The 27,391-nt window shown below is 46.3% G+C and overlaps 1 protein-coding gene across 1 annotated transcript in view; it reads right to left on the reverse strand.

Moving 5' to 3' along the window:
- The window catches only part of cthrc1a (collagen triple helix repeat containing 1a), a gene marked incomplete at both ends in the record, with an annotated part of 34,260 nt that extends 15,370 nt beyond the window's left edge, over positions 1 to 18,890 (reverse strand). The window contains one exon of the mRNA XM_080527184.1: positions 18,754 to 18,890. Coding sequence (XP_080383310.1) covers positions 18,754 to 18,890 — 137 coding nt within the window. The remainder of the gene's footprint in view (positions 1 to 18,753) is intronic.
- Positions 18,891 to 27,391: the final 8,501 nt, after the last annotated feature.

The raw sequence follows: 27,391 nt of genomic DNA on the forward strand, positions 1-27,391 counted from the left end.
TGGTAACAAGGTTGATGGTTGTCTCCTGATGGTAACAAGGTTGATGGTTGTCTCCTGATGGTAACAAAGTTGATGGTTGTCTCCTGGATAGTAACAAGGCTGATGGTTGTCTCCTGATGGTAACAAGGTTGATGGTTGTCTCCTGATGGTAACAAGGTTGATGGTTGTCTCCTGATGGTAACAAGGTTGATGGTTGTCTCCTGATGGTAACAAGGTTGATGGTTGTCTCCTGATGGTAACAAGGTTGATGGTTGTCTCCTGATGGTAACAAGGTTGATGGTTGTCTCCTGATGGTAACAAGGTTGATGGTTGTCTCCTGATGGTAACAAGGTTGATGGTTGTCTCCTGATGTTAACAAGGTTGATGGTTGTCTCCTGATGGTAACAAGGTTGATGGTTATCTCCTGATGGTAACAAGGTTGATGGTTGTCTCCTGATGGTAACAAGGTTGATGGTTGTCTCCTGATGGTAACAAGGTTGATGATTGTCTCCTGATGGTAACAAGGTTGATGGTTGTCTCCTGATGGTAACAAGGTTGATGGTTATCTCCTGACGGTAACAAGGTTGATGGTTGTCTCCTGATGGTAACAAGGTTGATGGTTGTCTCCTGATGGTAACAAGGTTGATGGTTGTCTCCTGATGGTAACAAGGTTGATGGTTGTCTCCTGGATAGTAACAAGGCTGATGGTTGTCTCCTGATGGTAACAAGGTTGATGGTTGTCTCCTGATGGTAACAAAGTTGATGGTTGTCTCCATTCCAGCTGAAGCCAGGGCAGATGTGTCCATCTCCAGACATGTGTCTCTACTGTGGCAGGAACCACATCAGGACCGATGAGTCACTATGCTGATTTACACCATTGCTGTTGATAATTATCAACATAATAGACAGTCCTCTCCTTCCTCCTCCTAAATGTCAAGTGATGAACGAATCCATAAATAAATAAAGATGGTAATACAATAATATGATAATATCTGTAAATTAATGATGTGGTCTTGTCGACAACTAAATGGATTGCTTTATTTTGCATCCCATCTCGGTTTAGTCAGACACAACATTTCATGACATTTAAATAATGATCAGGATGTCGACGTAGAAAGACCCACCGGCATCATTCCAGTTGGGTGTTTTTTTAGACGTTCAACTCTGTTATCTGTTGTCTCAGCCTTTGTAAACAAAGCACAAAGTGTTTGTTGCCGTCTTCAGACTACGCGCAGAGCTGTCAATCATTCTGTCGGTTGTTCTCAGAGACTGCCAGCTGTCTTGGAACCCACGCATGTGAGTGACAGCATCTCCCCAGCCTGTTCTATATCGTGGAGCTCCGCCCCATAGGGGAGCTCTGCTCCTATTGGTTTACCCGCTACCTAAAGTAGCCAATGACTGAATTTTTCAATGCCTGCGCCCGCCTGGGGTGCTATATAAAGGGGCGTCCTTCGCTCCATCATTCTCCCAAAAAGTTCAGCACGGGTTTATATCTGAAGACTGAGAAGGACGACTACTAAGACTGGAGGACCCGCCAGACTTTTCCCTTCAAGATGGATCGTCCGCCGCCTATGGAGAAGGTCCTCCGGGACGCCTGCCGCTGCGACTTCCAAGCAGCGGAGGACGCTTTTCAGCGGAGGAAACTTTTCCCTTCAGCGATGGATCGTTCGCCGCCGACCACGAAGAAGTTCCTCCGGGACACCTGCCGCTGCGATTTTCTAGCAGCGGAGGACAAGCAAGAACGGCGTTCTGGGCAGGCACCTCCCCAAGTATGGGATGGTCCCGCCCGCTCAGCCGGCCCTGACATCACGCCGCCCTCACCCAGCTGAGTGGTCGGTGCCGATGTCAGAATCAGAAAGCTCTGATGAGAGCGAGCGGCAGGTAGAGCACGTGCTCCCCGCCCTCGCCGCCCCATCTCGGTGCGCAGGCGGCGGCAGCGGCGAATAACATCGCCGTGTTTAACGCCGCCATTGCGAAAATCACTGCGAAACGGAGGTTTCGGCGTGATGCGGCACTGGCTCTACCTCTAAACGACGGAGCCATGCCCCACTCGGCATCCCCAGCCCCCGCCGCTGACCACTGGGAGGGCCCGCTACGGCCCCCCACGGCAGCGTGGCCCGGTTTCACGGGCGGAGGGGTCGGTAATGACCCCACCACCGGTTTCCTCTTCATGGCTGCTACCTCATAAAGAGGCAAAAGAAGGAAAATCCCCACCTTACTTTTTCAGTAAAGGAGATTTTTCCCATGTTATCTACCGGAGCGGAGACCCACCTGCCTTGTCGGAGCGTGGTCCAATCGCTACCGGTTAAAAACAAGGCGGAGACTGGCCCAGCTTACCAGCGTGTGGCCAGCTCTCTGCCTAGCGGACTACCTGCCGCTGCGATTTTCTAGCAGCGGAGGACAAGCAAGAACGGCGTTCTGGGCAGGCACCTCCCCAAGTAGGGATGGTCCCGCCCGCTCAGCCGGCCCTGACATCACGCCGCCATCACCCAGCTGAGTGGTCGGTGCCGGTGTCAGAATCAGAAAGCTCTGATGAGAGCGAGCGGCAGGTAGAGCACGTGCTCCCCGCCTTCGCCGCCCCATCTCGGTGCGCAGGCGGCGGCAGCGGCGAATAACATCGCCGTGTTTAACGCCGCCATTGCGAAAATCACTGCGAAACGGAGGTTTCGGCGTGATGCGGCACTGGCTCTACCTCTAAACGACGGAGCCATGCCCCACTCGGCATCCCCAGCCCCCGCCGCTGACCACTGGGAGGGCCCGCTACGGCCCCCCACGGCAGCGTGGCCCGGTTTCACGGGCGGAGGGGTCGGTAATGACCCCACCACCAGTTTCCTCTTCATGGCTGCTACCTCATAAAGAGGCAAAAGAAGGAAAATCCCCACCTTACTTTTTCAGTAAAGGAGATTTTTCCCATGTTATCTACCGGAGCGGAGACCCACCTGCCTTGTCGGAGCGTGGTCCAATCGCTACCGGTTAGAAACAAGGCGGAGACTGGCCCAGCTTACCAGCGTGTGGCCAGCTCTCTGCCTAGCGGACTAACCCCTATCACGACACAAAGGGGGTTAAACACCCCTGTCTGTAGCCGTATGGAGGGACCGTTATTTACATCAAAAACTCCTCCATGTCTATCAAGACCTGGCCCAGCTCATGAGCGTGCGGCGGGTTTTTTGGTTATCAGGCATAATAAACCTACGTCGATAAAGGGCATTGTTACTCAAAACAAGCACTCTTTACAGACGGCAAACCATCCCTAAGGAGGATTTTCCATGGTATCTACCAGAGCGGAGACCCACCTGCCTTGTCAGAGTGTGGTCGAATCGCTACCGGTTAGAAACAAGGCGGAGACTGGCCCAGCTTACCGGTGTGTGGCCAGCTCTCTGCCTAGCGGACTTACCCCTATCACGACACGAGGCGGGTTAAACACCCCTGTATGTAGCCGTATAGAGGGGTCGTTATGTACATCAAAAACCCCTCCATGTCTATCAAGACCTGGCCCAGCTCATGAGCGTGCAGCCGGTTCTTTGATTATCAGGCATAATAAACCTGCGTCAATAAAGAGCATTGTTACACATAACAAACACTCTTTACAGACGGCAGCCCATCCCTTTCGAAATGACCCCACCTTGGGCTGTGCCACCTCCTCGGTGTGCAGCGGCGGCTGGGATCATACAGAAATTCAAGTTTTTTCTGTCGACTGCACCACAACAGACGGTCCAGCCGCTGTCGTTGCGTTATGCAGAATGACTAGAAGGGACAGGTATTCTGTCGGGCTGGCTAGACAGGACATTGAGGAGGGGATATGCACTACAGTTCATTCAGCCTCCTCCGCCCTTCAGGGGCGTGAGAGAGACTGTTTTTTGTCCTGCCCGATAAAGACACGTGCGCTCCAGGAGGAGATTACGAATCTCCTAACAAAGGGCGCAGTGACATTGGTTCCGAGGGACCAGTGGGACATGAGATGGTACTCCCCGTATTTCCTTGTTCCAAAGAATTCGGGAGACATGAGACCCATACTAGATTTCAGGGTCCTCAACGAGAGAGTGGCGAAACGCCCCTTTCGTAGATACCTGAGGGTCGCGTATTTCGTGTGCCAATCACAGAGTGGCACAGGAAATTCCTACGTTTTGCTTTCCAAAGGAAGGTTTACGAGTACACGCGCCTGCCCTTCGGGTGCACGCTTGCTCCTCGTTTTTTCTCCAAATGCGTGCAGACAGCACTCGAACCACTGAGGCGAAACGAGATACGCATATTAGCATATCTCGACGACCTACTGGTCTTGGCCCAATGCCCAAATCGAGCCATTCGGGACGCAACCTCACTGGTGCAGCACCTCACTCAGCTGGGGTTAGCTGTAAACTGGACAGAGAGTGCTCCGTGGCCGGCTCAACAGTTTTCCTATCTAGGCATTCAGTTGGATACTGCCGAGATGAGGGCCAGTTTATCGGCACCACGGAGAGCGACACTGACGTCAGCTCTCCGGGTGTGTCGAGTGACAAATACAATCACCGCTCTGTCAAGGATGTCCTTACTAGGACTGATGTCTGCAGCCCATGTAGTGGTCCCCTTAGGCCTGTTACACATGCGCAGACTGCAGAGGCGGTTCGCACGACTGCGACGGGTTCCAGTGAGACGCCGTCGCAAATTGATTGTAATACAGAGATCGGTCAAAACCGACCTGAGCTACTGGAGAGACCCGCGCGTCATCGCGCGCGGAGTCGCCTGAGTTCGCTGAAAGCTCTCCACATTCCAGGTCTGCTCAACGAAGGAGCAGATCTGTTATCACGGGGAGGCCCGAGGGACGACGACTGGAGGTTAGCACCCTCCATTGTGTCGCTGATTTGGGCACGGTTCGGGCAAGCAGAAGTGGTTCTGTTTGCGTCACGGACGAATGCGCAGTGTCACCTTTGGTTCTCCCTGCGCGAACAGGACAACCCGCCATTGGGAGTCGATACATTCGCACTCCACCCATGGCCGAGGGTCCTGTTATACGCGTTCCCACCCCTGACATCTATCCTCCCACTGTTGGCACGAGTGAGGTCAGAGAGGCTAGAGTTAATTCTTGTAGCCCCGGACCGTCCCGGAGCCCCGTGGTTTCCGGAACTGATGGAGATGTTGGTAGAGGGCCATGGCCCATACCTCATCGACAAGATGCACTCTCTCAAGCCGGAGGCTTGGTGAAGGGGCCGCCTATGAGGGGGGGCCCCTCATGGCCTGGTTACTGAGAGGGATTGTTAGAACGCAGGGGTCTGACAGACGCGGTCATTCAGACCATTCAGAGTGCGCGCGCGCAATCCACTGCAAGGGGATATGCGGCGCGCTGGCGAGTTTTACACAGTGGTGTGAGGGACAGGACGTTGACCCTGTCTGTTGTCGGGTCGAAACGTTCTTGTGCTTCTTACAGTCGCTGTTGACAAGGGATTGGCGGCGGGAACTATTAAAGTTTACGCGGCTGCCATCTCAGCTTGTCATGAGGGTTTTGCGACAACGACACTGGTTTTTCAGTCATTCGCTGGTTTTAGCGTTTTTTGACTGGAGTGTGTAGGCTTAGACGCCCTCATAGGACTCTAATGCCAAAATGGGACCTGTCGATTGTGCTAGAGGCGCTGTGCGTGCCCCTATTCGAACCCATTGTCACTGTGTCGTTGCGTTGTATTGTCTCTGAAGACGAGTCTACTCCTCGCCTTGACTACGGCTGAGCGAGTGAGTGATTTGTGCGCTCTCTCGTCACGGGCAGATTGTTTGATCATATCTGATGACGAAACAAAAGCTGTATTACGCCCTAACCCGGATTTTATCCCTACGGTTAATCGTGGGTTTAGGGTTCAGAGCTGTGCTCTGAGCGCCTTTTTTTCCTCCTCCTCACGACGGAGAGAGTGAGAGGCGTTTTACATTGTATTGTCCGGTGCGCGCGTTGGCACAATATGTGAAGCGCGAGGCAGGACTGAGATCTTCTCCCCGGCTTCTGATCTGCTATGGCGGACAGAAAGCCGGGACACCACTCTCGAAACAGAGGCTGTCCCTTTGGATTTGCGAGGCTATTAGCCGAAGTCGAAGTCGAAGGGGCAGCCCGTGCCGACTGGCATTCGGGCTCATTCCACCAGGGGCATGGCCGCATCAGTGGCCATTCTCAGGGGAGTGGGAGTGGAGGAGATATGTGTGGCGGCGTCTTGGTCGTCGCCATCACTTTTTATACGGTGTTACTTGAAGATATTTCTTCCTCATCCTTTTCTCATTCTGTCCTCAGTTTTGCTGATGACTGATGTAGTGGGGAAGGCACTTGGATTACCCTGGTCATGGGATTCTATTCAAGTGCTGTCAGGATGAATACGGATGTGCCTGGGGAAGGGACCCTCCTCCAGGACATGTTCCGTTAGATCAACAACCCTACGTGCTCACGTAAGGGTTAGGTCAGTGATATTCTTCCTCAATCCTTTCTCATTCTGTCCTCAGTTTGCTGATGACTGATGTTGTGGGAAGGGCACTTGGATTACCCTGGTCATGGGGATTCTATTCAAGTGCTGTCAGGATGAATACGGATGTGCCTGGGGAGGGGACCCTCCCCCAGGACATGTCTGTTAGATCAACAACCCAACGTAAGGATTGGGTAAGTGATATTTCTTCCTCATCCTTTTCTCATTCTGTCCTCAGTTTGCTGAGGACTGATGTAGTGGGGATGGCACTTGGATTACCCTGGTTGGGGATGCTATTCAAGTGCTGTCAGGATGATTACGGATGTGCCTGGGGAGGGGACCCTCCTCCAGGACATGTTCCGTTAGATCTACAACCCTGCGTGCTCACGTAAGGGCTAGATCAGTGGAGCAGACTCGGTGTGGGTTGGGCCAACTTTTTAAGGTTGTCTTGAACCAACATCAGTGGTCAGCTCCGGGTGCCGCTGAGATTGTTTTCGGATTAATAGTCTCAGTGGGGGTACATTTGGCCTCGCTCGCTCCGCCTAAACCAATAGGAGCAGAGCTCCCCTATGGGGCGGAGCTCCACGATATAGAACGATAGTTATGGAGATAGACTCCAGTTCTATGAGTGGAGCGGAGCCCCATAGGGCTGCTGGCCCACTTCGACTCGTTCAAACCCGGCTGTTTTGTATGTTTGGGAGAATGATGGAGCGAAGGACGCCCCTTTATATAGCACCCCAGGCGGGCGCAGGCATTGAAAAATTCAGTCATTGGCTACTTTAGGTAGCGGGTAAACCAATAGGAGCAGAGCTCCCCTATGGGGCTCCGCTCCACTCATAGAACTGGAGTCTATCTCCATAACTATCGTTCTTGCCCTAGTTCACCAGGGGGAGGCTGGTGGAGGTAGAAATCGGAGGACGGGGCGGGGCTTATTGTAACGATTGGAGCGGAATGAGGAACGGTATCAGACACAAGGCCGCGATCAAGAACGTTGATACCGTTCCTCATTCCGTTACAATCGTTACAATAAGCCCCTTCCTCCGATTTCAACCTCCACCAAATTGCAGATTGGACTTTTAATCGTAGTCGATCGTTCCTGGATCTCGTCCCCCCCCCCCCCTCCTGTACTGATGATCCAGATATGAATATTCATTTATGTAAAACAAATAAGGAGCACAAGTATTCCGTCAACAATAATATCTGTTAAACAATAAATAACCAATGATGTCATGAAATACATGTTTGTAATACCACCAAACCCCCATCTTGTTGAAATCAGATGAAAAGATATGAGACCAACAGAAACCGTGATGTCATAAAGGGATGCCTGCATCCTAAAGGCAGTAGTGTCAATGTAGTTTTGATCGTCACGACTACGTGTTTAATCTAATGACCTCAGGGGGCTGCCTGAGGTAAGCCTCAACCCAGGAGACACAGCTCAAAATCAAGGTCTGAAAAAAATACATGAATAATAACAAATAAGGGATCCTCCAGCACAAACTGTCCTGAGACTGGGCTGAGAAACTATGCTGGGCGGGGGGGGCGGGGGGTACGTGTGTGTGTAGCTCTGCTGAGACTGATCAGGACTGATCAGTACACACACGGACACACGGACACATGGATACACGGACACACGGACACACATGAACTCACCTGGGTCGTGCATACCAAACAGGTGGTGAAAAAGGCACAGCAGCACTGTTGTAGACAGGAGGAGAAACCAGGTGTTTGTGTGTGTGTGTGTGTGTGTGTGTGTGTGTGTGTGTGTGTGAGCAAGAGAGTATGAGCATTTTCACAGGAATGTTATTGGTTTTAATATTTTACAATCATGCCAATGACATGTTTTCACGCATGTCAAAACATGTCATTGGCATGATTGCAAAGAAATACACAATCTTGTATTGCTTTGCATCCTCTATCAACCGTGCCTTCGAGGCTTTGCAGACTGCTTTTGATGCCCTTCAGTCCCAGCTGTTTCAGTTCAGACTGGTGTTGAATGCAGGGAAGACCAAAGTCATGCATTTTTCCAATAACAAGCGGGTGCCAAGTGCTCTTCCTGACATTGTATCATGTCAGGGTTCACCTATTGAGCTTGTGCCAAACTACAAATACCTTGGCATTCAACTGGACAACAGCCTCTCTTTTCAACTGCACATAGACAACCTTCTAAAGAAACTGAAATTGAAGCTAAGCTTTTTATTAAGCTAAGTATTGTTTCTCAGCTGCTGCAAGAAAACGGCTGGTTGCTGCCACCTTTCTGCCTCTCTTGGACTACGGTGATGTCTTGTACATGAATGCCTCTGCTACCTCTCTTCAACATCTGGATGCAGTTTACCATGGCGCGTTAAGGTTTAAAACAGGCTGTAAACCCCTTAAGCATCACTGTGTGCTATACTCTCTGGTTAACTGGTCATCTCTCTATCCGCCGAACCCTTCACTGGTATACTTTTATTTACAAATCCATCCTTGGTCCTACCTTTCTAACCACCTGTCACGCAAGCAATCCGTCTACGGCCTTCGCACACAGGACATCATCACATACTCCATCCCCTTGGTCCGGACCATGAAAGGCAAGAGGGCATTCTCATTTGCAGCCCCTTCCTCTTGGAGGAACAGCAGAGTCTGAAACTGTCTCATCTGATCCCTCTTTCCAGTTTCAAGCTCTTGCTGAGAGACATACAGTGCGAGTCTATGATTTGTTCTTGCAATTGAGTTGACCCTCTCTTTTGCCCATTGCTGACCCCTCCCTGTCCCTAGCTCTTTAGCTGTCTAGTTTTAGGTTTTTGTAGTTTTAGTTTAGTTTTAGACTATCTTAGACTGTTTTAGACTAGTTTTAGTTTTAGACTATGTAGTTTTAGTTTAGTTTTAGACTATGTAGGCCAGGTTTTGTATTGTATTTGTTTGTGGTGGATGTTATAATAATAATAATAATTTTGCCATTTAGCAGACACCTTTATCCAAAGCGACTTACAATTACGAATTACAGGGACATTCCCCCTGGAGTAACTGAGGGCTAAGTGCCTTACTCAAGGGCACACTAGTAGTGGTGTGGCTTCAGGCGGGATTCGAACTCACAACCTTCCGATCACAAGTCCAACTCACTATCCACTAGACCACCACTACCCCTATGTTGTTGTTGTATGTCTGTGAACAGGTCACACTTGAAAATGAGCCCTTGGGGCTCAATGTGTTTTTACCTGTATAAATAAAGGTTAAATAAATAAATAAAAAAACAACAGAAGCAAGATGGAAATGTATCTGTCACATTGTTGCCGCAAGAGAATACCGAACTATGAGAGAGAGAGAGAGAAATCACTGGAATAATACTGCCCTTCACCTGATGTTCTTTTAACTTAACATAATATAATTAATTGACATAACTAATTAACATAATATAATTATAGTCTATGTGGGGTTTCTGCTTTTAAACAGATAGCGGAAGTGTCGATTTGAAAAAATATTACAATGTACTCTTTCAATAATTAAATAATTAAATACAATTATTACTTTTTGTTTTTTTAATCAAGTTGAAATTATTATCTCCTATCCGAGGACAACAGATTTTTGTAGGCAATGGGCCAGCATATAATCATTAAATCAATCAAAATAAAATAAAAAACCTATGAAAGAACCTTACATTTGTGCAAAAGACCCTTTGATTATAACCTTGATTCTTTTTATTCATGAAAATGTTATTCATTTCCAACAGTGGTGTGGCCAGTGGAGGTGGGCTGCAGAGGCTTTGTAGCCAGCTCCACCACAAGGCTCCTGAGGGCAGTAGGGATCAGAGGACAGGCCCAACGGAAGGCAATTAAAGAACTGTCCACTGCAGCAGAACGGAGCAGTCACTGGCTGTGGCTGAAACGTAGGGACCCAACATGGGCTCCCAAATGACCACGTGGTGCCACCGTGCGACACACACCCAGGCCTGATCAGCCTGTGGTGGGCCAACCTCGGCAGAGGGTGTCTTGTGATAAATGGCCGAAACACCCAATGAGGTCGGGGACCACAACTGAAGATGTGTCGTACTGGTGGCACCACGTGATCATTGCCAAATTCCACTCCACCCAAGAGGACATCTCCAACTCCACTCAGTCAATTGTTGTGCTAATTATTTAGGGATTTTAACATCTAGTCCTATTAAGAATCCAACAGAATTAGCACTTTTCTTAGTTTCTTAGTTTTTGCCAAACTTTCAAGAATCAGTGATATACATATTTACAGAAAATAGGCGAGCTTCCAACTCTAGCGAGTGAGCTGGAACAGGCAGCGTTAGAGGCTGTGTGGCTGCTCTAGCCTGTTAACATGGGCGCCTAAATGAAACTCACACGCGCTGCAGAGGGAACGTGAGTTTGACGCTTGCGGTATAATTTAGCCCTTAGGGCCAAGACTCAGACTAACAAACAGCTACTTCCCCCAGGCGATCAGGGCTCTTGAACAAGCCCACTGTAGTCAATTGACTATCTTCCCCTAGCTCACCCCTTGTACATGCACTACAGCAACCCTAAGCTCAAGCCACCTTACTACTGTGAATTCTATTATCACTAGTGGCACCGCTAGTACACCCTGTCTTGTCTTACCTGCTCTATTGCCACCTTATCTTCTACTATGCCTATTATTTTTTGTCACTTATGTCCTGTACTACTGACACTTTTATCTTGAATTATGCTTGATTTATTATGCCCTATGTCTTGCGCTGCAATGCAATGTCAGGATCCGAAGCCTACGAATTTTACTCTGTTACACTTGTGTAATGTGACGTAACAAATAAACTTGACAAATAAACAAATAAACTTGAAACACATACCCTTACATATACAAATACACATACACATACACGCACACATGCATGCATCCACGCAACTCCACATCTGCACACACATACACACACACACACACAGGTCAACCGTGTTTGATAACATCCAGCCTCCCCTGTTTGAGTCGTGCCTCGTGACGCCTGCTCTCTGCCCTGGCCTAACACTGCCTTCATACCATCCATAATAGATACAAACAGCAGTCACTGACTGACAACTTGTTTATGGAGCACATGTGGTGAGTACATGTGAAGAAACAGTACTGTGTATTGTCTGGATAAGGAGGACAGTGAGATTACCATAGAAACAGCATTCCAAGCACTTTCCACTGTTCCTGTGCTTTATGACATCATGGCATTCTCAAGGTCTGTTGTCTGACATGTCTGTTTTTGACATGTCTGTTTTGACATGTATATTTTGACATGTATGTTTTTGACATGTCTGTTTTTGACATGTATGTTTTGACATGTATGTTTTGACATGTCTGTTTTTGACATGTCGGTTCTTGCCATGTATTTTCACATGTATGTTTTGACATGTCTGTTTTGACATGTCTGTTCTTGACATGATTGTTCTTGACATGTATGTTTTTGACATGTATGTTTTGATGTATGTTCAGTTTGCAATGGTGTAAATGTCATTGTCTCAGATTAATACAGAGAGAGAAAGTGCATGTGTGTGCGTGTGTGTGTGTGTGCGTGTGTGCGACGTGCGTGTAAGAGAGTGTTTGTGTGTGTGTGTGTGTGTGTGTTTGTGTGAAAGAGAGTTCTGGAGGGTATTCCATCAACACCGCTAAAGGAAAATCCAGGCTTATTTTGATACATTTTGCGAGATTTATCAAAAATAAGCCTGTGTGTATGTACCGGTATGTATGTGTGTGTGTGTGTGTGTGTGTGTGTGTGTGTGTGTGTGCGTGTGTGCGTGTGTGTGTGTAGTCTGACAGTCTACGCTCTGCTGAGGTCCGTTTGGACGGCCAGGAAAACCCACTAATGAGCTACTGTCGACGAGGGTGTGTGTGTGTGTGTGTGTTATTCTGAGGTAGAGAGTGAAAGCGTGCTGAGACATCAGAATAATCCTTTTGGAGTTCAGAATCCAATTAGCAGTGGATATCAGTTCAGCTACATACTGCACCAGGATGTGTGTGTGCGTGTGTGTGTGTGTGTGTGTGTATGCGTATGTGTGTGTGTGTGTCTGTATGTGTGTGTGTGTGTGTGTGCATCCTGCAGCAGGATAATCCTTGACTTTCCTTTACATGTTTCCACAACTTCTTATTCGTCAAATACACACACGCATAGCCTCTCTCTCTCTCCCCCTCTATCTCCCTCTCCGTCCTTCTCTCCCTCCCTCCCTCTCTCTCCCTTCCATCTCTCCCTCCCTCCCTCCCTCGCTCTCTCTCTCCCAGTACAAGGGTAAGCACAAAGTCGGTTCCCAGGCTGTCCTCATGAGGTAGCTGGTGTCCAGACCACACACACAGATACAGAGAAGATGGCCACGCCTGTCAGCGTCTCTCTATTGGCTCTGATGATTCTCAGATCTCTCAGATCAAAATGCTCTCAGATGATTGACTAGTCTATAACCCTGACTAGTCTATAACTCTGACTAGTCTATAACTCTGACTAGTCTATAACTCTGACTAGTCTATAACCCTGACTAGTCTATAACCCTGACTAGTCTATAACTCTGACTAGTCTATAACTCTGACTAGTCTCTAACCCTGACTAGTCTATAACCCTGACTAGTCTATAACCCTGACTAGTCTATAACTCTGACTAGTCTATAACCCTGACTAGTCTATAACCCTGACTAGTCTATAACTCTGACTAGTCTCTAACCCTGACTAGTCTATAACTCTGACTAGTCTATAACTCTGACTAGTCTATAACTCTGACTAGTCTATAACTCTGACTAGTCTATAACCCTGACTAGTCTATAACTCTGACTAGTCTATAACTCTGACTAGTCTATAACCCTGACTAGTCTATAACCCTGACTAGTCTATAACCCTGACTAGTCTATAACTCTGACTAGTCTCTAACCCTGACTAATCTATAACTCTGACTAGTCTATAACTCTGACTAGTCTATAACTCTGACTAGTCTATAACCCTGACTAGTCTATAACTCTGACTAGTCTATAACCCTGACTAGTCTATAACCCTGACTAGTCTATAACCCTGACTAGTCTATAACCCTGACTAGTCTATAACTCTGACTAATCTATAACCCTGACTAGTCTATAACCCTGACTAGTCTATAACTCTGACTAATCTATAACCCTGACTAGTCTATAACCCTGACTAGTCTATAACCCTGACTAGTCTATAACCCTGACTAGTCTATAACTCTGAGTAGTCTATAACTCTGACTAGTCTATAACTCTGACTAGTCTATAACCCTGACTAGTCTATAACTCTGACTAGTCTATAACTCTGACTAGTCTATAACTCTGACTAGTCTATAACTCTGACTAGTCTATAACTCTGACTAGTCTATAACTCTGACTAGTCTATAACCCTGACTAGTCTATAACCCTGACTAGTCTATAACTCTGACTAGTCTATAACTCTGACTAGTCTATAACCCTGACTAGTCTATAACTCTGACTAGTCTATAACCCTGACTAGTCTATAACCCTGACTAGTCTCTAACCCTGACTAGTCTATAACTCTGACTAGTCTATAACCCTGACTAGTCTATAACTCTGACTAGTCTATAACTTTGACTAGTCTATAACTCTGACTAGTCTATAACCCTGACTAGTCTATAACTCTGACTAGTCTATAACTCTGACTAGTCTATAACTCTGACTAGTCTATAACTCTGACTAGTCTATAACTCTGACTAGTCTATAACCCTGACTAGTCTATAACCCTGACTAGTCTATAACTCTGACTAGTCTATAACCCTGACTAGTCTATAACCCTGACTAGTCTATAACTCTGACTAGTCTATAACCCTGACTAGTCTATAACTCTGACTAGTCTATAACTCTGACTAGTCTATAACCCTGACTAGTCTATAACCCTGACTAGTCTATAACTCTGACTAGTCTCTAACCCTGACTAGTCTATAACCCTGACTAGTCTATAACTCTGACTAGTCTATAACCCTGACTAGTCTATAACCCTGACTAGTCTATAACTCTGACTAGTCTATAACTCTGACTAGTCTATAACCCTGACTAGTCTATAACCCTGACTAGTCTCTAACCCTGACTAGTCTATAACTCTGACTAGTCTATAACTCTGACTAGTCTATAACTCCGACTAGTCTATAACCCTGACTAGTCTATAACTCTTACCCTGACTAGTCTATAACTCTGACTAGTCTATAACCCTGACTAGTCTATAACTCTGACTAGTCTATAACTCTGACTAGTCTATAACCCTGACTAGTCTATAACCCTGACTAGTCTATAACCCTGACTAGTCTATAACTCTGACTAGTCTATAACCCTGACTAGTCTATAACTCTGACTAGTCTATAACCCTGACTAGTCTATAACCCTGACTAGTCTATAACCCTGACTAGTCTATAACCCTGACTAGTCTATAACTCTGACTAGTCTATAACCCTGACTAGTCTATAACTCTGACTAGTCTATAACTCTGACTAGTCTATAACCCTGACTAGTCTATAACCCTGACTAGTCTATAACTCTGACTAGTCTATAACCCTGACTAGTCTATAACCCTGACTAGTCTCTAACTCTGACTAGTCTATAACTCTGACTAGTCTATAACTCTGACTAGTCTATAACTCTAACTAGTCTATAACTCTGACTAGTCTATAACTCTAACCCTGAAGAGTCTATAACTCTGACTAGTCTATAACTCTGACTAGTCTATAACTCTGACTAGTCTATAACCCTGACTAGTCTATAACCCTGACTAGTCTATAACTCTGACTAGTCTATAACTCTGACTAGTCTATAACTCTGACTAGTCTATAACCCTGACTAGTCTATAACTCTGACTAGTCTATAACTCTGACTAGTCTATAACTCTGACTAGTCTATAACCCTGACTAGTCTATAACTCTGACTAGTCTATAACCCTGACTAGTCTATAACTCTGACTAGTCTATAACTCTGACTAGTCTATAACCCTGACTAGTCTATAACTCTGACTAGTCTATAACTCTGACTAGTCTATAACCCTGAAGAGTCTATAACCCTGACTAGTCTATAACCCTGACTAGTCTATAACCCTGACTAGTCTATAACTCTGACTAGTCTATAACTCTGACTAGTCTATAACCCTGACTAGTCTATAACCCTGACTAGTCTATAACTCTGACTAGTCTATAACCCTGACTAGTCTATAACTCTGACTAGTCTATAACCCTGACTAGTCTATAACCCTGACTAGTCTATAACCCTGACTAGTCTATAACTCTGACTAGTCTATAACCCTGACTAGTCTATAACTCTGACTAGTCTATAACCCTGACTAGTCTATAACTCTGACTAGTCTATAACCCTGACTAGTCTATAACTCTGACTAGTCTATAACTCTGACTAGTCTATAACCCTGACTAGTCTATAACTCTGACTAGTCTATAACTCTAACTAGTCTATAACTCTGACTAGTCTATAACCCTAATCCAAACCCTAACCCAAAACAATGGACTTCCTCTGGACCTAAACTGTTTACCACAGTTGATCAGTCAGGTCTGTTACTCCAATGATCCTGTTAGTCAGGACAGTGTGAGGATGTTGTTACGCCTGTTATCTGTCATTAGGCATTCAACAACAACAGTCCACTATGTTCCAGCCCAGAGCCTGTGTGTGTGTGTGTGTGTGTGTGTGTGTGTCTGTATGTCTGTATGTCTGTGTGTGTGTGTGTGTCTGTATGTTTGTATGTGTGTTTGTGTGTCTCTCTGTGTGTGTGTTTGTGTGTGTGTGTGTGTGTGTGTGCATGTGCGTGCACGTGTGTCTCTCTGTATGTGTGTGTGTGTGTGTGTGCGTGCGTGCGTGCGTGCATGTGTTTATTTGTGTATCTGCGACAGATAACATTGGCCTTGGAGGCGGCCGGACGGAGGCGGATGGCCTGCTATGTGTTTATTAACGTAAATCTGAGAGGAAATGGAAGGAAATGGACTGAGGAAGACGATGTGTGTCCTCTGGTCTGAAGATGGGGATTAAAAATACTCAAAGTCATAATAAGACTCTCAAGAGTCAGAATTGACTCCCAATTTTGAGAGGCAGAAGAATGGACTCTGAGTAGTAGACTCTCACGACTGTGAGTCCAAATTCTTCGACTCGGTGACTCCAAATTCTTATTCTTGTTATGATATTATTCTTATGGATAATGTCTTGAAGAGAATGGCAATGTTCTCCCAATGCTCCGCTGTCCCGGTTAAGCACGTCGGCACACACACTCTGGAATCGCAGGCTTAGTCGTTTTGGGGGGAAGAGTCGTACACCACCAGCCTCGGCCCAGAGTACCCTGGACCAGATCAGCCCATACAGGGAGGAGATCAGTGGGCCATCCTGTAGATGGGTATTCATAATAATGACATCCTCACATCAGAATCAGAATCAAAAGAATCACTTTTATTAGATCCCAAGTGTACATGTATGAGTAAAATGAGTCTTTGTCTTTGGTTCCTCAACATTAACAAATTAAAAAGTAGTAATAAGTAATATAGTAAGTAATCATGAGTAATAATAAAGTAATAAAGACATTATAGTAACATCAAAGACGTTGTATACGGAGGAGAGATTAAGCCTTCCCTCTGAGTTGAGAATAGTTCTATAGACAGGTTCTAAAGACACTGAATGGTTCTATAGACGGGTTCTAACAGAACTGTGAAGTACAGTATAGAGTACCGTACCTTTAATACACCAGGGATAGTCATTAGGATCATATACACACACACAAACACACACTCACTCACACAATTTTAGAAAAATATAATACCCCGAGCTGGAACAACTTAATAAGGTATGCAAATATATGCCTTGTTTATGAAGTCACTGATGACTTGGCTCCACCTCCACTTAGAGCGTTCTTTGGCCAGCGAGCGGGCACATCTCACATCACGAGGGGGGTCACTAGAGGAGACTGCATTATCCCAATGAGGAAAAGTGCATTTCGTCAGTCTGCCTGGTCAGTCACAGGGTCACGGGACTGGAACTTAACCCCAACCCACCTCAAAGAACTGAACACCTACAGGTCGTTCAGCCATCAGTTGAAACAATGGATGATTAACACACAAACCTGTCAGCACTGAAATGTTACATGTTCTATGTTTCTGTGTCATGTCAGCTTGTCCGTTGTTGTTTATGCTGAACGCGACATGTCTGTACTGTGTTTCTGTGTGTTACTGTCTGTGTTGTCTATATGTCTGTACTGTGTTTCTGTGTGTTACTGTGTTGTCTATATGTCTGTACTGTGTTTCTGTGTGTTACTGTGTTGTCTATATGTCTGTACTGTGTTGTCTATATGTCTGTACTGTGTTTCTGTGTGTTACTGTGTTGTCTATATGTCTGTACTGTGTTTCTGTGTGTTACTGTGTTGTCTATATGTCTGTACTGTGTTGTCTATATGTCTGTACTGTGTTTCTGTGTGTTACTGTGTTGTCTATATGTCTGTACTGTGTTGTCTATATGTCTGTACTGTGTTTCTGTGTGTTACTGTGTTGTCGCTACTGCTTGCTTGTACTGTGTTGTTATTGTATGGGCTTATCCATTTATCTTTTTATGACCTGTCTTGTATTTGATCACTTATTATTTCATGTACAGTACCATTGCTATGTATGCTTTTACTGTATGATGTTATTTTATCTTTTTAGGAAGCCTTTTTATAACTGGCCTCGCCAGACTATGGATGAAAGTTAGCCTTCTGGCTAAATCTGGCATATTTAAATGTTTAATGTTCATTAATATGCATTGTCCCTTTACAAATAAAATAAAATAACACACACACACACACAGCAGGGTGCAACCCCCCCCCCCCCCCCTACACACACACACACACACACACAGCAGGGTGCAACACACCCCCACACACACACCCCCACACACACACACAGCAGGGTGCAACACACCCACACACACACACACACACACACACACACACACACACACACGGCAGGGAGCAACACACCCACACACACACACACACACACACACACACACACACACACACACACACACACACACACAAGGCAGGGAGCAAAACAACCGCACACACACACACACACACACACACAAAGACATATTACTGAACGGGCCTACCGGGCCCAGGCCCAGGGGCCCCAGAGATCAGGGGGCCCTTTGCATTTCTTGTCGCAGGGATGCCGGTAGAACATTTCCTACTGTAACTGGGACAAATTAGATTCCTTATATCGATAATTACGCGGAGTAGTCCTTGTGGGCTTTTATCATCTTCAGCCTTAATAAAAGATCTGAGCTGAATTAGTTCATCGGCTAAACTGCCATCTAGGTCAGATGGGTATGCAGATGCCAGAACTTTTGCCTTTTCAATGAGTGAGGCATTGGACTCATTGGATTTGACATAGAAAAGCACATTGAACAAACTGCACAGGTGTCCGTAGGCCTCCAGACGGTGTCCGAGGCTCTGAATAAGCGTGTCGATGGCAACATTGAAGGTCTCTATCTGAAACTTGCGTCTTCCATCAAGCTCAATATCCTGCTCTCCATTCTCGTCAGCAAAAGTCATTCTCTGTGCTGTCCAGGATTAAAAACGAACTGCGGACTAAAATGACCCAACACCGTCTCAAGGCTCTTTCTCTCATGGCAATTGAGAGCGAACTGACCAAATCACTGGACTTTGATGATATCGTGGATGATTTTGCACGAAGCAGAGCCAGGAAAAAATGCATTGCATAAGGTAAGACTATTTTATGATTAATTTAGTCTTATAAAGCCATCCTGTGGTTGCTATATATGACACCATAGTGTTGACAATTGTTTTTGTTTGAAAGCGGTGTATTTTGTTACTGTACATGTACTGTTGTTGGCTTCAATTGAGTGTGGCATGCCTGTGTTGTAAATCCTGTGTCGTTGAAATACAGGTGAATTTTTTCTAGTTATTGTGCTGTTGTTGGCTTTGAGTGTTCCTCCGCTGTAAAACCTGTTGAGATGCAGGTGAACATAGGCTGTCTTATATGCTGTTGGCATTGTGTTTACTTGCGCTCTAAAATAAATAAATGTGTTTGCGCTGGGGAGGGGGGGGGGGCCTTTCTACACGTCCAGGCCCAGGGGCCCATTTTTTCATGATCCGTCTATGCACACACACACACGGCAGGAAGCAACACAACCACACACACACAAAGCAGGGAGCAACACAACCACACACACACACACACATAATATGGCAGGGAGCAACACAACCACACACACACAAGGCAGGGAACAACACAACCACACACACACACACACACACACACACAAGGCAGGGAGCAACACAACCACACACACACACACACACACACACACACACACACACACACATAATATGGCAGGGAGTGGTGGTTCTGCTGTCAGAGATGAGGTGAGGCCCGTCACCATGTTAATGGATCTGACCTGCTGTTGTCTTTGTATTTTATTGAGAGAAGCTGTCCCTCTTCTTTCTGAGAGTGGTCACGAACTGACTTCCATTTGACATTTCCAGTCGTGATTTACCAGACACCAAGGTCCCCCACCACCCCTCCCCTTCCCCCCCATCCATGACAACTTTCCCCCGTCGATGACAATTTTCTCTGGCAACTACTACAGCTAATGGCTAACACACACACACACACACACACACACACACAGCACACAAGACCACAGGGAGAGAACCCATCATTGGAGCTTCAGATGGCCATCTCTCAATGGCCCTCTTGTCTGGGTGGTGTCAAATAGAGTCATGGGTCCTTGGGAACAACACAGATTTATGGATCAAAACAACAGCATGTCTCTGTGAGCTGGCTGCTAAACCAAGGTCTTTAAACTAGCGTTAAGAACAAAGTGCTCCACCCTTTGGGTTCAGTCTACCCTGAGGATCATTGCATGTCAGAGGAGGACAGTAGCTAAAGTTAGCCGGATCTCTAGACACCCATGGGAACAGGCTCTGAATAGGGCTTATGTCGCCATAAAAAAAAATAACGTGAGGTACAATTTAGACTTTTAAAAGAACTTCTTTATGTACAAATACAATACAAATACAGTCCAACTGATAAGCCTTTCAAGTCAAAGACCCTAAAACCCTCACAGTTCCCATGCCCACACAACACGGCACATTGTGGGTCAGGGAAAATCCCTAGGAATTAACATCAGTGCAGAGTAATGAATCAAGTCTCATGGTTGAAGTCTCAAGCTGCAGCGGGTGATGCGCTCGGCGGAGAGGGTGATTGGCTGCCCTTTGCCCCCCCTTGAAGCCCTGTTTAAAAGTAGGGCTTTGGGGAGGGCCAGGAAGATCATGGCTGACCCCGCACACCCGCACACCTCAGGCAGGAGGGTGCGGTCTCTAAAACCTGTGAAGGCCCGACATGCACACTGCTTTTTCCCCACAGCCATCCGGCTCCTAAATGCTGCTGCCCCTCCCCCCCCCTGACCTGACCCCTATCTATCTACCCTCCCTCCACCCCCACCCAGAGAGCTTTGGACTGTCTGGACATGAACACTTGATCTTTGCACTTCTTATATTTATATTATTTATGACTCACACTATGATGTTGGTTTGCACTGTCTTGTCCTGTCTTGCACCTGTCCAGCTGTAAACCGTGCTCCACTGTCCCAAACCAAATTCCTAACATGTTTACATGTCATGGCAATAAAGTCTTTCTGATTCTGATTCTGATTCTGATTCTGAGGAACTGAGCCTGCCGTGTGCATCTAAACTGTGTCACCATCCTCGAGGACAGGGAGGAACCTGGACAATCTTCTTCCTAGTCTCGAAGGTTAAGCTGGGGTGGCTGTGGTTCAGGAGGTAGAGCCGGTGTCTAATGATCGCAAGGTTGGTGGTTCGATCCCCAGCTCCTCCTATCCTCGTGTCGAGTTGTCCTTGGGCAAGACACTGAACCCCAAATTGCTCACAAAGAGCAGGCCGGCGCCTTGCACGGTAGCTTGCCGCCATTGGTGTGTGAATGTGTGTGTGAGTGTGTGAATGAGAGGCCATTGTACAGAGCTTTGGAATAAGGCGCTATATAAGTGCAGTCCATTTACCAAGCAGGACTTATTTCTATACACAAACAAATGTTAACTCTCAAAACATGTTCAACTTGTGTTTTAAAGGACGGTTTAGCCTCAATCCAAATGCCCAGGTACTTATGGGATTTGTTCAATCTGGGCTCCCTTCAGGGTACAGATACATAGATCACTGTAAACAATATTAGGATATCTGCACCTATCCTCTCTCCCCCTTCCTCCCTCTGTCCCTCATCCCCCCTCCAATCCTCTGCACCTATCCTCTCTCCCCCTTCCTCCCTCTCTCCCTCACCCCCTCAGGGGGGCAACCATTCCTCTGCACCGATCCTCTCTTCCCCCTTCCTTCCCCCATGGCTGTCTCACAGAGACAGACACAGTATCGTAGCTCTTGGTAATCTGGTCTAGGGCTAGTGAACCATTATAGTTTTACTTAATTTCAATCACCACATGTTCTCCCCTCTGTATAATTAGTGACTTCCTTTGAGCAACTCTACAGCCCCTATGGCATCATATCCACACAATGAAAACCATCTGAGTCATTCTGTGTGGTATGTAAAATGCTCTCATTAGCATTTAGGGAGGGAGAAAAACATAAACTTAGTTTTGGTTTTGTCTTCATTCAGCAGCAGCAGGGGAAGCTGCTACTTACACACAAAGACCACTAGATGGCGCCTCTTGTAAATTAGCTTGCCGCAAAATAGCTTTATAATGGCTTATCCTTAAAAAAAATTAAGTATACTGGGTGGTACAACACACATATCTAGGAAAAGTCATGAAAGGAGGGTCCTGAAATTTGGTCGAGTGCCAAGGTATACATTTTTTACTCACTTGGTCTTTTCTAGTGTTAAATGGTAAACAACAGTGGACTTAGAATTGAACCTTGGGGAACACCTATTATCCTGAGGGTAATCATGAAAACAATTACAGACTGACTGATCCAAACCACTGACAGATACATGGAGGAGCATGATAGATCAATAGTATTAAAAGATTAAAAGCCTTATATAGCGATTTCGAGATTCTGCACAACGCTGGTTCTCATCCAGAGAGATCAAAATGTTGTTTATAACTCGGGAAGCAGCAAAGATGACGCACGTTTGAAAAGCAATTCATTGTGAAAAACAACCACATCGGAGAACTGATCAGTGGCTCCAATATTTGAGCTAAACAACAAAGCCTGGAGATAGGGCAGTAACTATTCAAAAGGCTGGGATCATCCCTTAAGATTGAGATTCCCTGAGGAAGAGGGAATAGTTTGGCCGCCTTTGGGAACACTTTGGGAATGGATCCGGAGAGAAATGTCATGTTAAAAATACCAGCCAAATGTCGAGCTATTATTAACAAGGCTGAGATTTCCGTCAGATATTTAAAATCACTCCTGCTTTCAAACAGCCTGCAGAGATAAATGCTGCTTAAATGTATCACTTGTTCTTTCTAGGTCCTCAGTGTCTTGCCCTAGTTTTAGCTCTTGGTGTCAGTGTATTTGTTGTAAGTCGTTTTGGATAAAGGTGTCTGCTAAATGGCAAAAATGTAATGTAAATGTACGCTGTGGTCAACCTATCAGAGGTGAACTGTACGCTGTGAACAACCCACAGGGGTGAACTGTACGCTGCGAACAACCCACAGGGGTGAACTGTACGGTGTGGCTATAAGTCACCTCTCAGACAACACACCTCTGCCACCGAGCCTGTCCAGGCCAGTACTCTAGTTCAGTGTTTAATTGCTTTGTACTTGATTAGTTGAATCAGGTGAGCTGGTGGTGGAACAGATCAAATATGTGGTGCGGCTGGGGCGCCCCGAGGAGAGGGTTGAGAAACACTGCTCTAGTTAACGAGAGGCACATTAAAGCGAGCTAATTGAGGTGCTAATTGAGGAGCCTTGTTATGGGCCAGAGAAAGACATTGTGTCTTATTATTGTGAACATCCAAGAAGATTAATTAGTGTATGTGTGTGTGTGTGTGTGTGAGAGAGAGAGAGAGAGAGAGAGAGAGAGAGAGAGAATGTGTGTGTGTGTGTGTGTGTGTGTGTGTGCGCGCGCGCGTGCGTGTGTGTGCGTGTGCGTGTGTGTTATGGTTATGTGTGGTCTTTGAGCAGCCCCAGGGCTCGCCTGCAGGGCTCAGATAAGGTAGTAGTTCACTTAATTCAAGGTTCCTAAGATCTGTCGGTGTGGAATGTTAAATGACTTAAACAAACGATTAACGACGCTGATTTCTGTCTTTGATATTGTGTAATTGAAATAATTAACTTCCCTGCGGTAGGGTATAGGTTATTTGTTGCGCCAGGGGACTTTACTGTACCGCAGAGAAGAGACACCGTCGATATATACATCCCGACACTGCTCTCTCTCTCTTCAAGCGCTGTTCATCAGCAACAACCAGGTTAAGTATACGTTGGCGCTCTCTGTCTGTGTCTCTCTCTCTCTCCCCCTCCCTCCCTCCCTCCACCCGCCCCCCCTCTCTCTTTCTCGGTCTCTGTCTCGCGCCTTACCGGACTGCCGGTTCCTGTTACGAAATTGAGCTTCAGGATACATCTCCGCTTCTGCGCGCCCGACTCAAACACTGCTCCTGCCCGCGGGATCCCCGGTACCACAGGTGAGAGATTTGGTATTTGCACATTGATGCGTTTTTGTCGTATGGGTATTTTAAAATCATCCGAAACGAGCGTTACGCACAGAGTTGCGCACACTGACGTCCGATGCGTTTTTATTATATTGACGTTGCACAATGGAGCCATAAAACAGTGAGGATGATTTTGTGCTCCTCTCACTTCTTAGAATAGAATAGAGAATAGAATATTATATTATTATTATAATATATATATATATATATTGGATCCACCCAATCCTCAGAACTCATCGGCAGCAAGGAGAGTTTCACCTGCTGGTAAAATAATTATCCAGATGGTATTCAGGTCTACTTCAGAGACTCACATCAGAAAAAGTTTCACTTTTCTATTACATTTCAATAGAATAAATGTTGCGAGAACAACAGCTCAATCCTTCAGAAAGCAAATTAACTGTGTAATACAATACATCACATAGCAAATATTTAAACTTTTACCCTCCTCGTGAGTTTTAATATTCATAATAAAGCTTTGACGTTTTAATTTGTTTGATCCGGTTTTTTTATTTATTGCTTGTCTGTTTGTTTGGAAGCTACTTTTTGCTTATTATGTATTATCATCATTGTATTTATTAGTATTGTATTATTGCATTATTGTGTGAGAGTGAAACGAGGGTATAGACGCTTGCTTTTTTTCATTTCGACTGTATTCTGAAAGTATGATGGAGGCAATGCTTCACCGTAGCCGGCACCCTCACCGTAGCTACCATTGAATTATCGTGCCATCCTAGGGGAATTACCGTGCCATCAGGGGTGCGGGTTGCTGGTCCTGATGACGGCCGCTGTCCAACAGCCGGTTCTGAAATCACACCTCGAGGGAACGGCAGTGATCTCTTTCGTTTTAGTTGCGGGTGGCATACGTTGGGGACCGGGGACCGAGGCTATATGCCGCCCGCAGATCATTTATTGATGATGACATTTGTGCCGTGCCGGGGTGTGTGTGTGTGTGTGCGTGTGTGTGTGTGTGTGTGTGTGTGTGTGTGTGTGTGTGGATCAGCATCAGGCAGGGCATTAACCCGAGATGCCGTTAGTGGGTTTTGGCGCGAGACAAACGCTATAAATCGTCGTTTCAATTGAAATCAGGGTGACACAACATTTGAAATATTTCATGACACTATGAAGTATCATTCACTATTGACTGTACACAGCACTATGACGTATCATTCACTATTGACTGTACACAGCACGTGGCCTGAGCCGTTTACAGTAATATAGCCTCTGTATCTGTCCGTATCTGTGGGCGATGCGCTGGAATGTATCTACTTACCTACTGTAGCTGTGTGTGTGTGTGTGTGTGTGTGTGTGTGTGTGTGTGTGTGTGACAGCCAGACTGTGCATTGGAAACGCCTGCCCTGACTGCTCCCTATGAGAAATTATAAATTAAGTCAGCGGCGCGTGTGTGTGTGTGTGTGTGTGTGTGTGTGTGTGTGTGTGTGTGTGGGTGGGTGTGTGGGTGGGTGTGTGGGGGGGGGGGCAGATGGCAGGGTCGATGGCAGAGGCACTGCGTAGGCACAGATGAGAGGCTCCTGAGACATAGGCTTCCATTCAGAGAAGAACAGAAGAGAGGAGAGAGAGAGAGAGGAGAGGAGAGAGAAAGAGAGAGAGGAGAGAGAGGAGAGAAAGAGAGAGAGGAAATAGAGAGAGGAGAGAGGGGAGAGAGGAGAGAGAGGAGAACGGGGAGAAAGAGGAGAGAGAGAGGTGAGAAAGAGAGAGAGGAGAGAGAGGAAAGAGAGAGGAGAGAGAGGGAGAGGAGAGGAGAGGGAGGAGAGGAGAGAGATAGAGAGAGAGAGGAGAAGGAGGACATAGAAAGAGGAGAGAGAGGAAAGAGAGAGAGGAGAGAAAGAGAGAGAGGAAATAGAGAGAGGAGAGAGGGGAGAGAGGAGAGAGAGGAGAATGGGGAGAGAGGGGAGAAAGAGGAGAGAGAGAGGTGAGAAAGAGAGAGAGGAGAGAGAGGAAAGAGAGAGGAGAGAGAGGGAGAGGAGAGGAGAGGGAGGAGAGAGATAGAGAGAGAGGAGAAGGAGGACAGAGGACTTGGAAAGAGGAGAGAGAGGAAAGAGAGAGAGGAGAGAAAGAGAGAGAGGAGAAAGAGGAAAGAGGTGAGAGGAGAGAGAGAGAGAGACAAACACACAGGGAGATAGGGTGGGGTGGAGGGTGTGGAAGATTTTGGTGTCAGCGTGGGAGAGAGTGTGTGTGTGTGTGTGTGTAGTGTGTGTGTATGTTTGTGATGTTTGTCGAATACTATAGGATAAACTTGATGGCAGGGTAGTTCTGATTGGTGAGGCCAGTGTTCTGATTGGTGAGGCCAGTGTTCTGATTGGTGAGGCCAGTGTTCTGATTGGTGAGGCCAGCGTTCTGATTGGTGAGGCCAGCGTTCTGATTGGTGAGGCCAGCGTTCTGATTGGTGAGGCCAGCGTTCTGATTGGTGAGGCCAGCGTTCTGATTGGTGAGGCCAGTGTTCTGATTGGTGAGGCTAGTGTTCTGATTGGAGAGGCCAGTGTTCTGATTGGTGAGGCCAGTGTTCTGATTGGTGAGGCCAGCGTTCTGATTGGTGAGGCCAGTGTTCTGATTGGTGAGGCCAGTGTTCTGATTGGTGAGGCCAGCGTTCTATTCAACCATTCAACCCCTCAGAGAAAGGGATGTTTAATCAATGAAATTGCAGACTTCTCTGCATACCGTAATGAAGCATTAATTAGCAAAGCTATTCTTTAGAATACTCTGAAAATGTATTCAGACACTGAACAATGAATACGTGGTTCAACATAGAATACTATTTTCATTTATACACAGGAGCATTCACACACGCACGCACACACGCACGCACGCAAGCACCACGCACGCACACACACACACACACACACACACACACACACACACACATACACACACACAGACAGGAGCATTCCCGGAAATGGAAAATAATGGTGAAAGGAGAGTGGAAATTGACAAGTAAATTGACAGGTAAGGTAATTGACAGGTAAGGTAACTAGCAGGTAAGGTAATTGATAGGTAAGGTAATTGACAGGTAAAGTAATTGACAGGTAAGGTAACTAGCAGTTAAGGTAACGGATAGGTAAGGTCATTGACAGGTAAGGTCATTGGCAGGTAAGCTTGTGAACTGGAACCAATGCTTTATGACTGACTGCTACAGAGTCGATGCAGCATTCTGAGATTGATTGAGTTGCCGGCGGTTGCCATGTCTTCTAAAAGTATTTATTTTCTTATTTATTAAAGTATCTGTGTTATGAATGTATGAGAGAGGAAAACCCACAATATAAGCTTGTTTTAATAACAGTAAACAAAAAAAAAAACATTCCAGGGGAGGCTGGTGGAGGTAGAAATTGGAGGACGGGCTCATTATAATGCATGGAACGGGATGAGGAATGGTATCAAACACGTGTGAGTAACATGT

This window comes from Nansenia antarctica (genome assembly GCF_963989245.1).
Source record: "Nansenia antarctica genome assembly, chromosome: 3".
In the NCBI taxonomy this organism is placed as follows: domain Eukaryota; kingdom Metazoa; phylum Chordata; class Actinopteri; order Argentiniformes; family Microstomatidae; genus Nansenia; species Nansenia antarctica.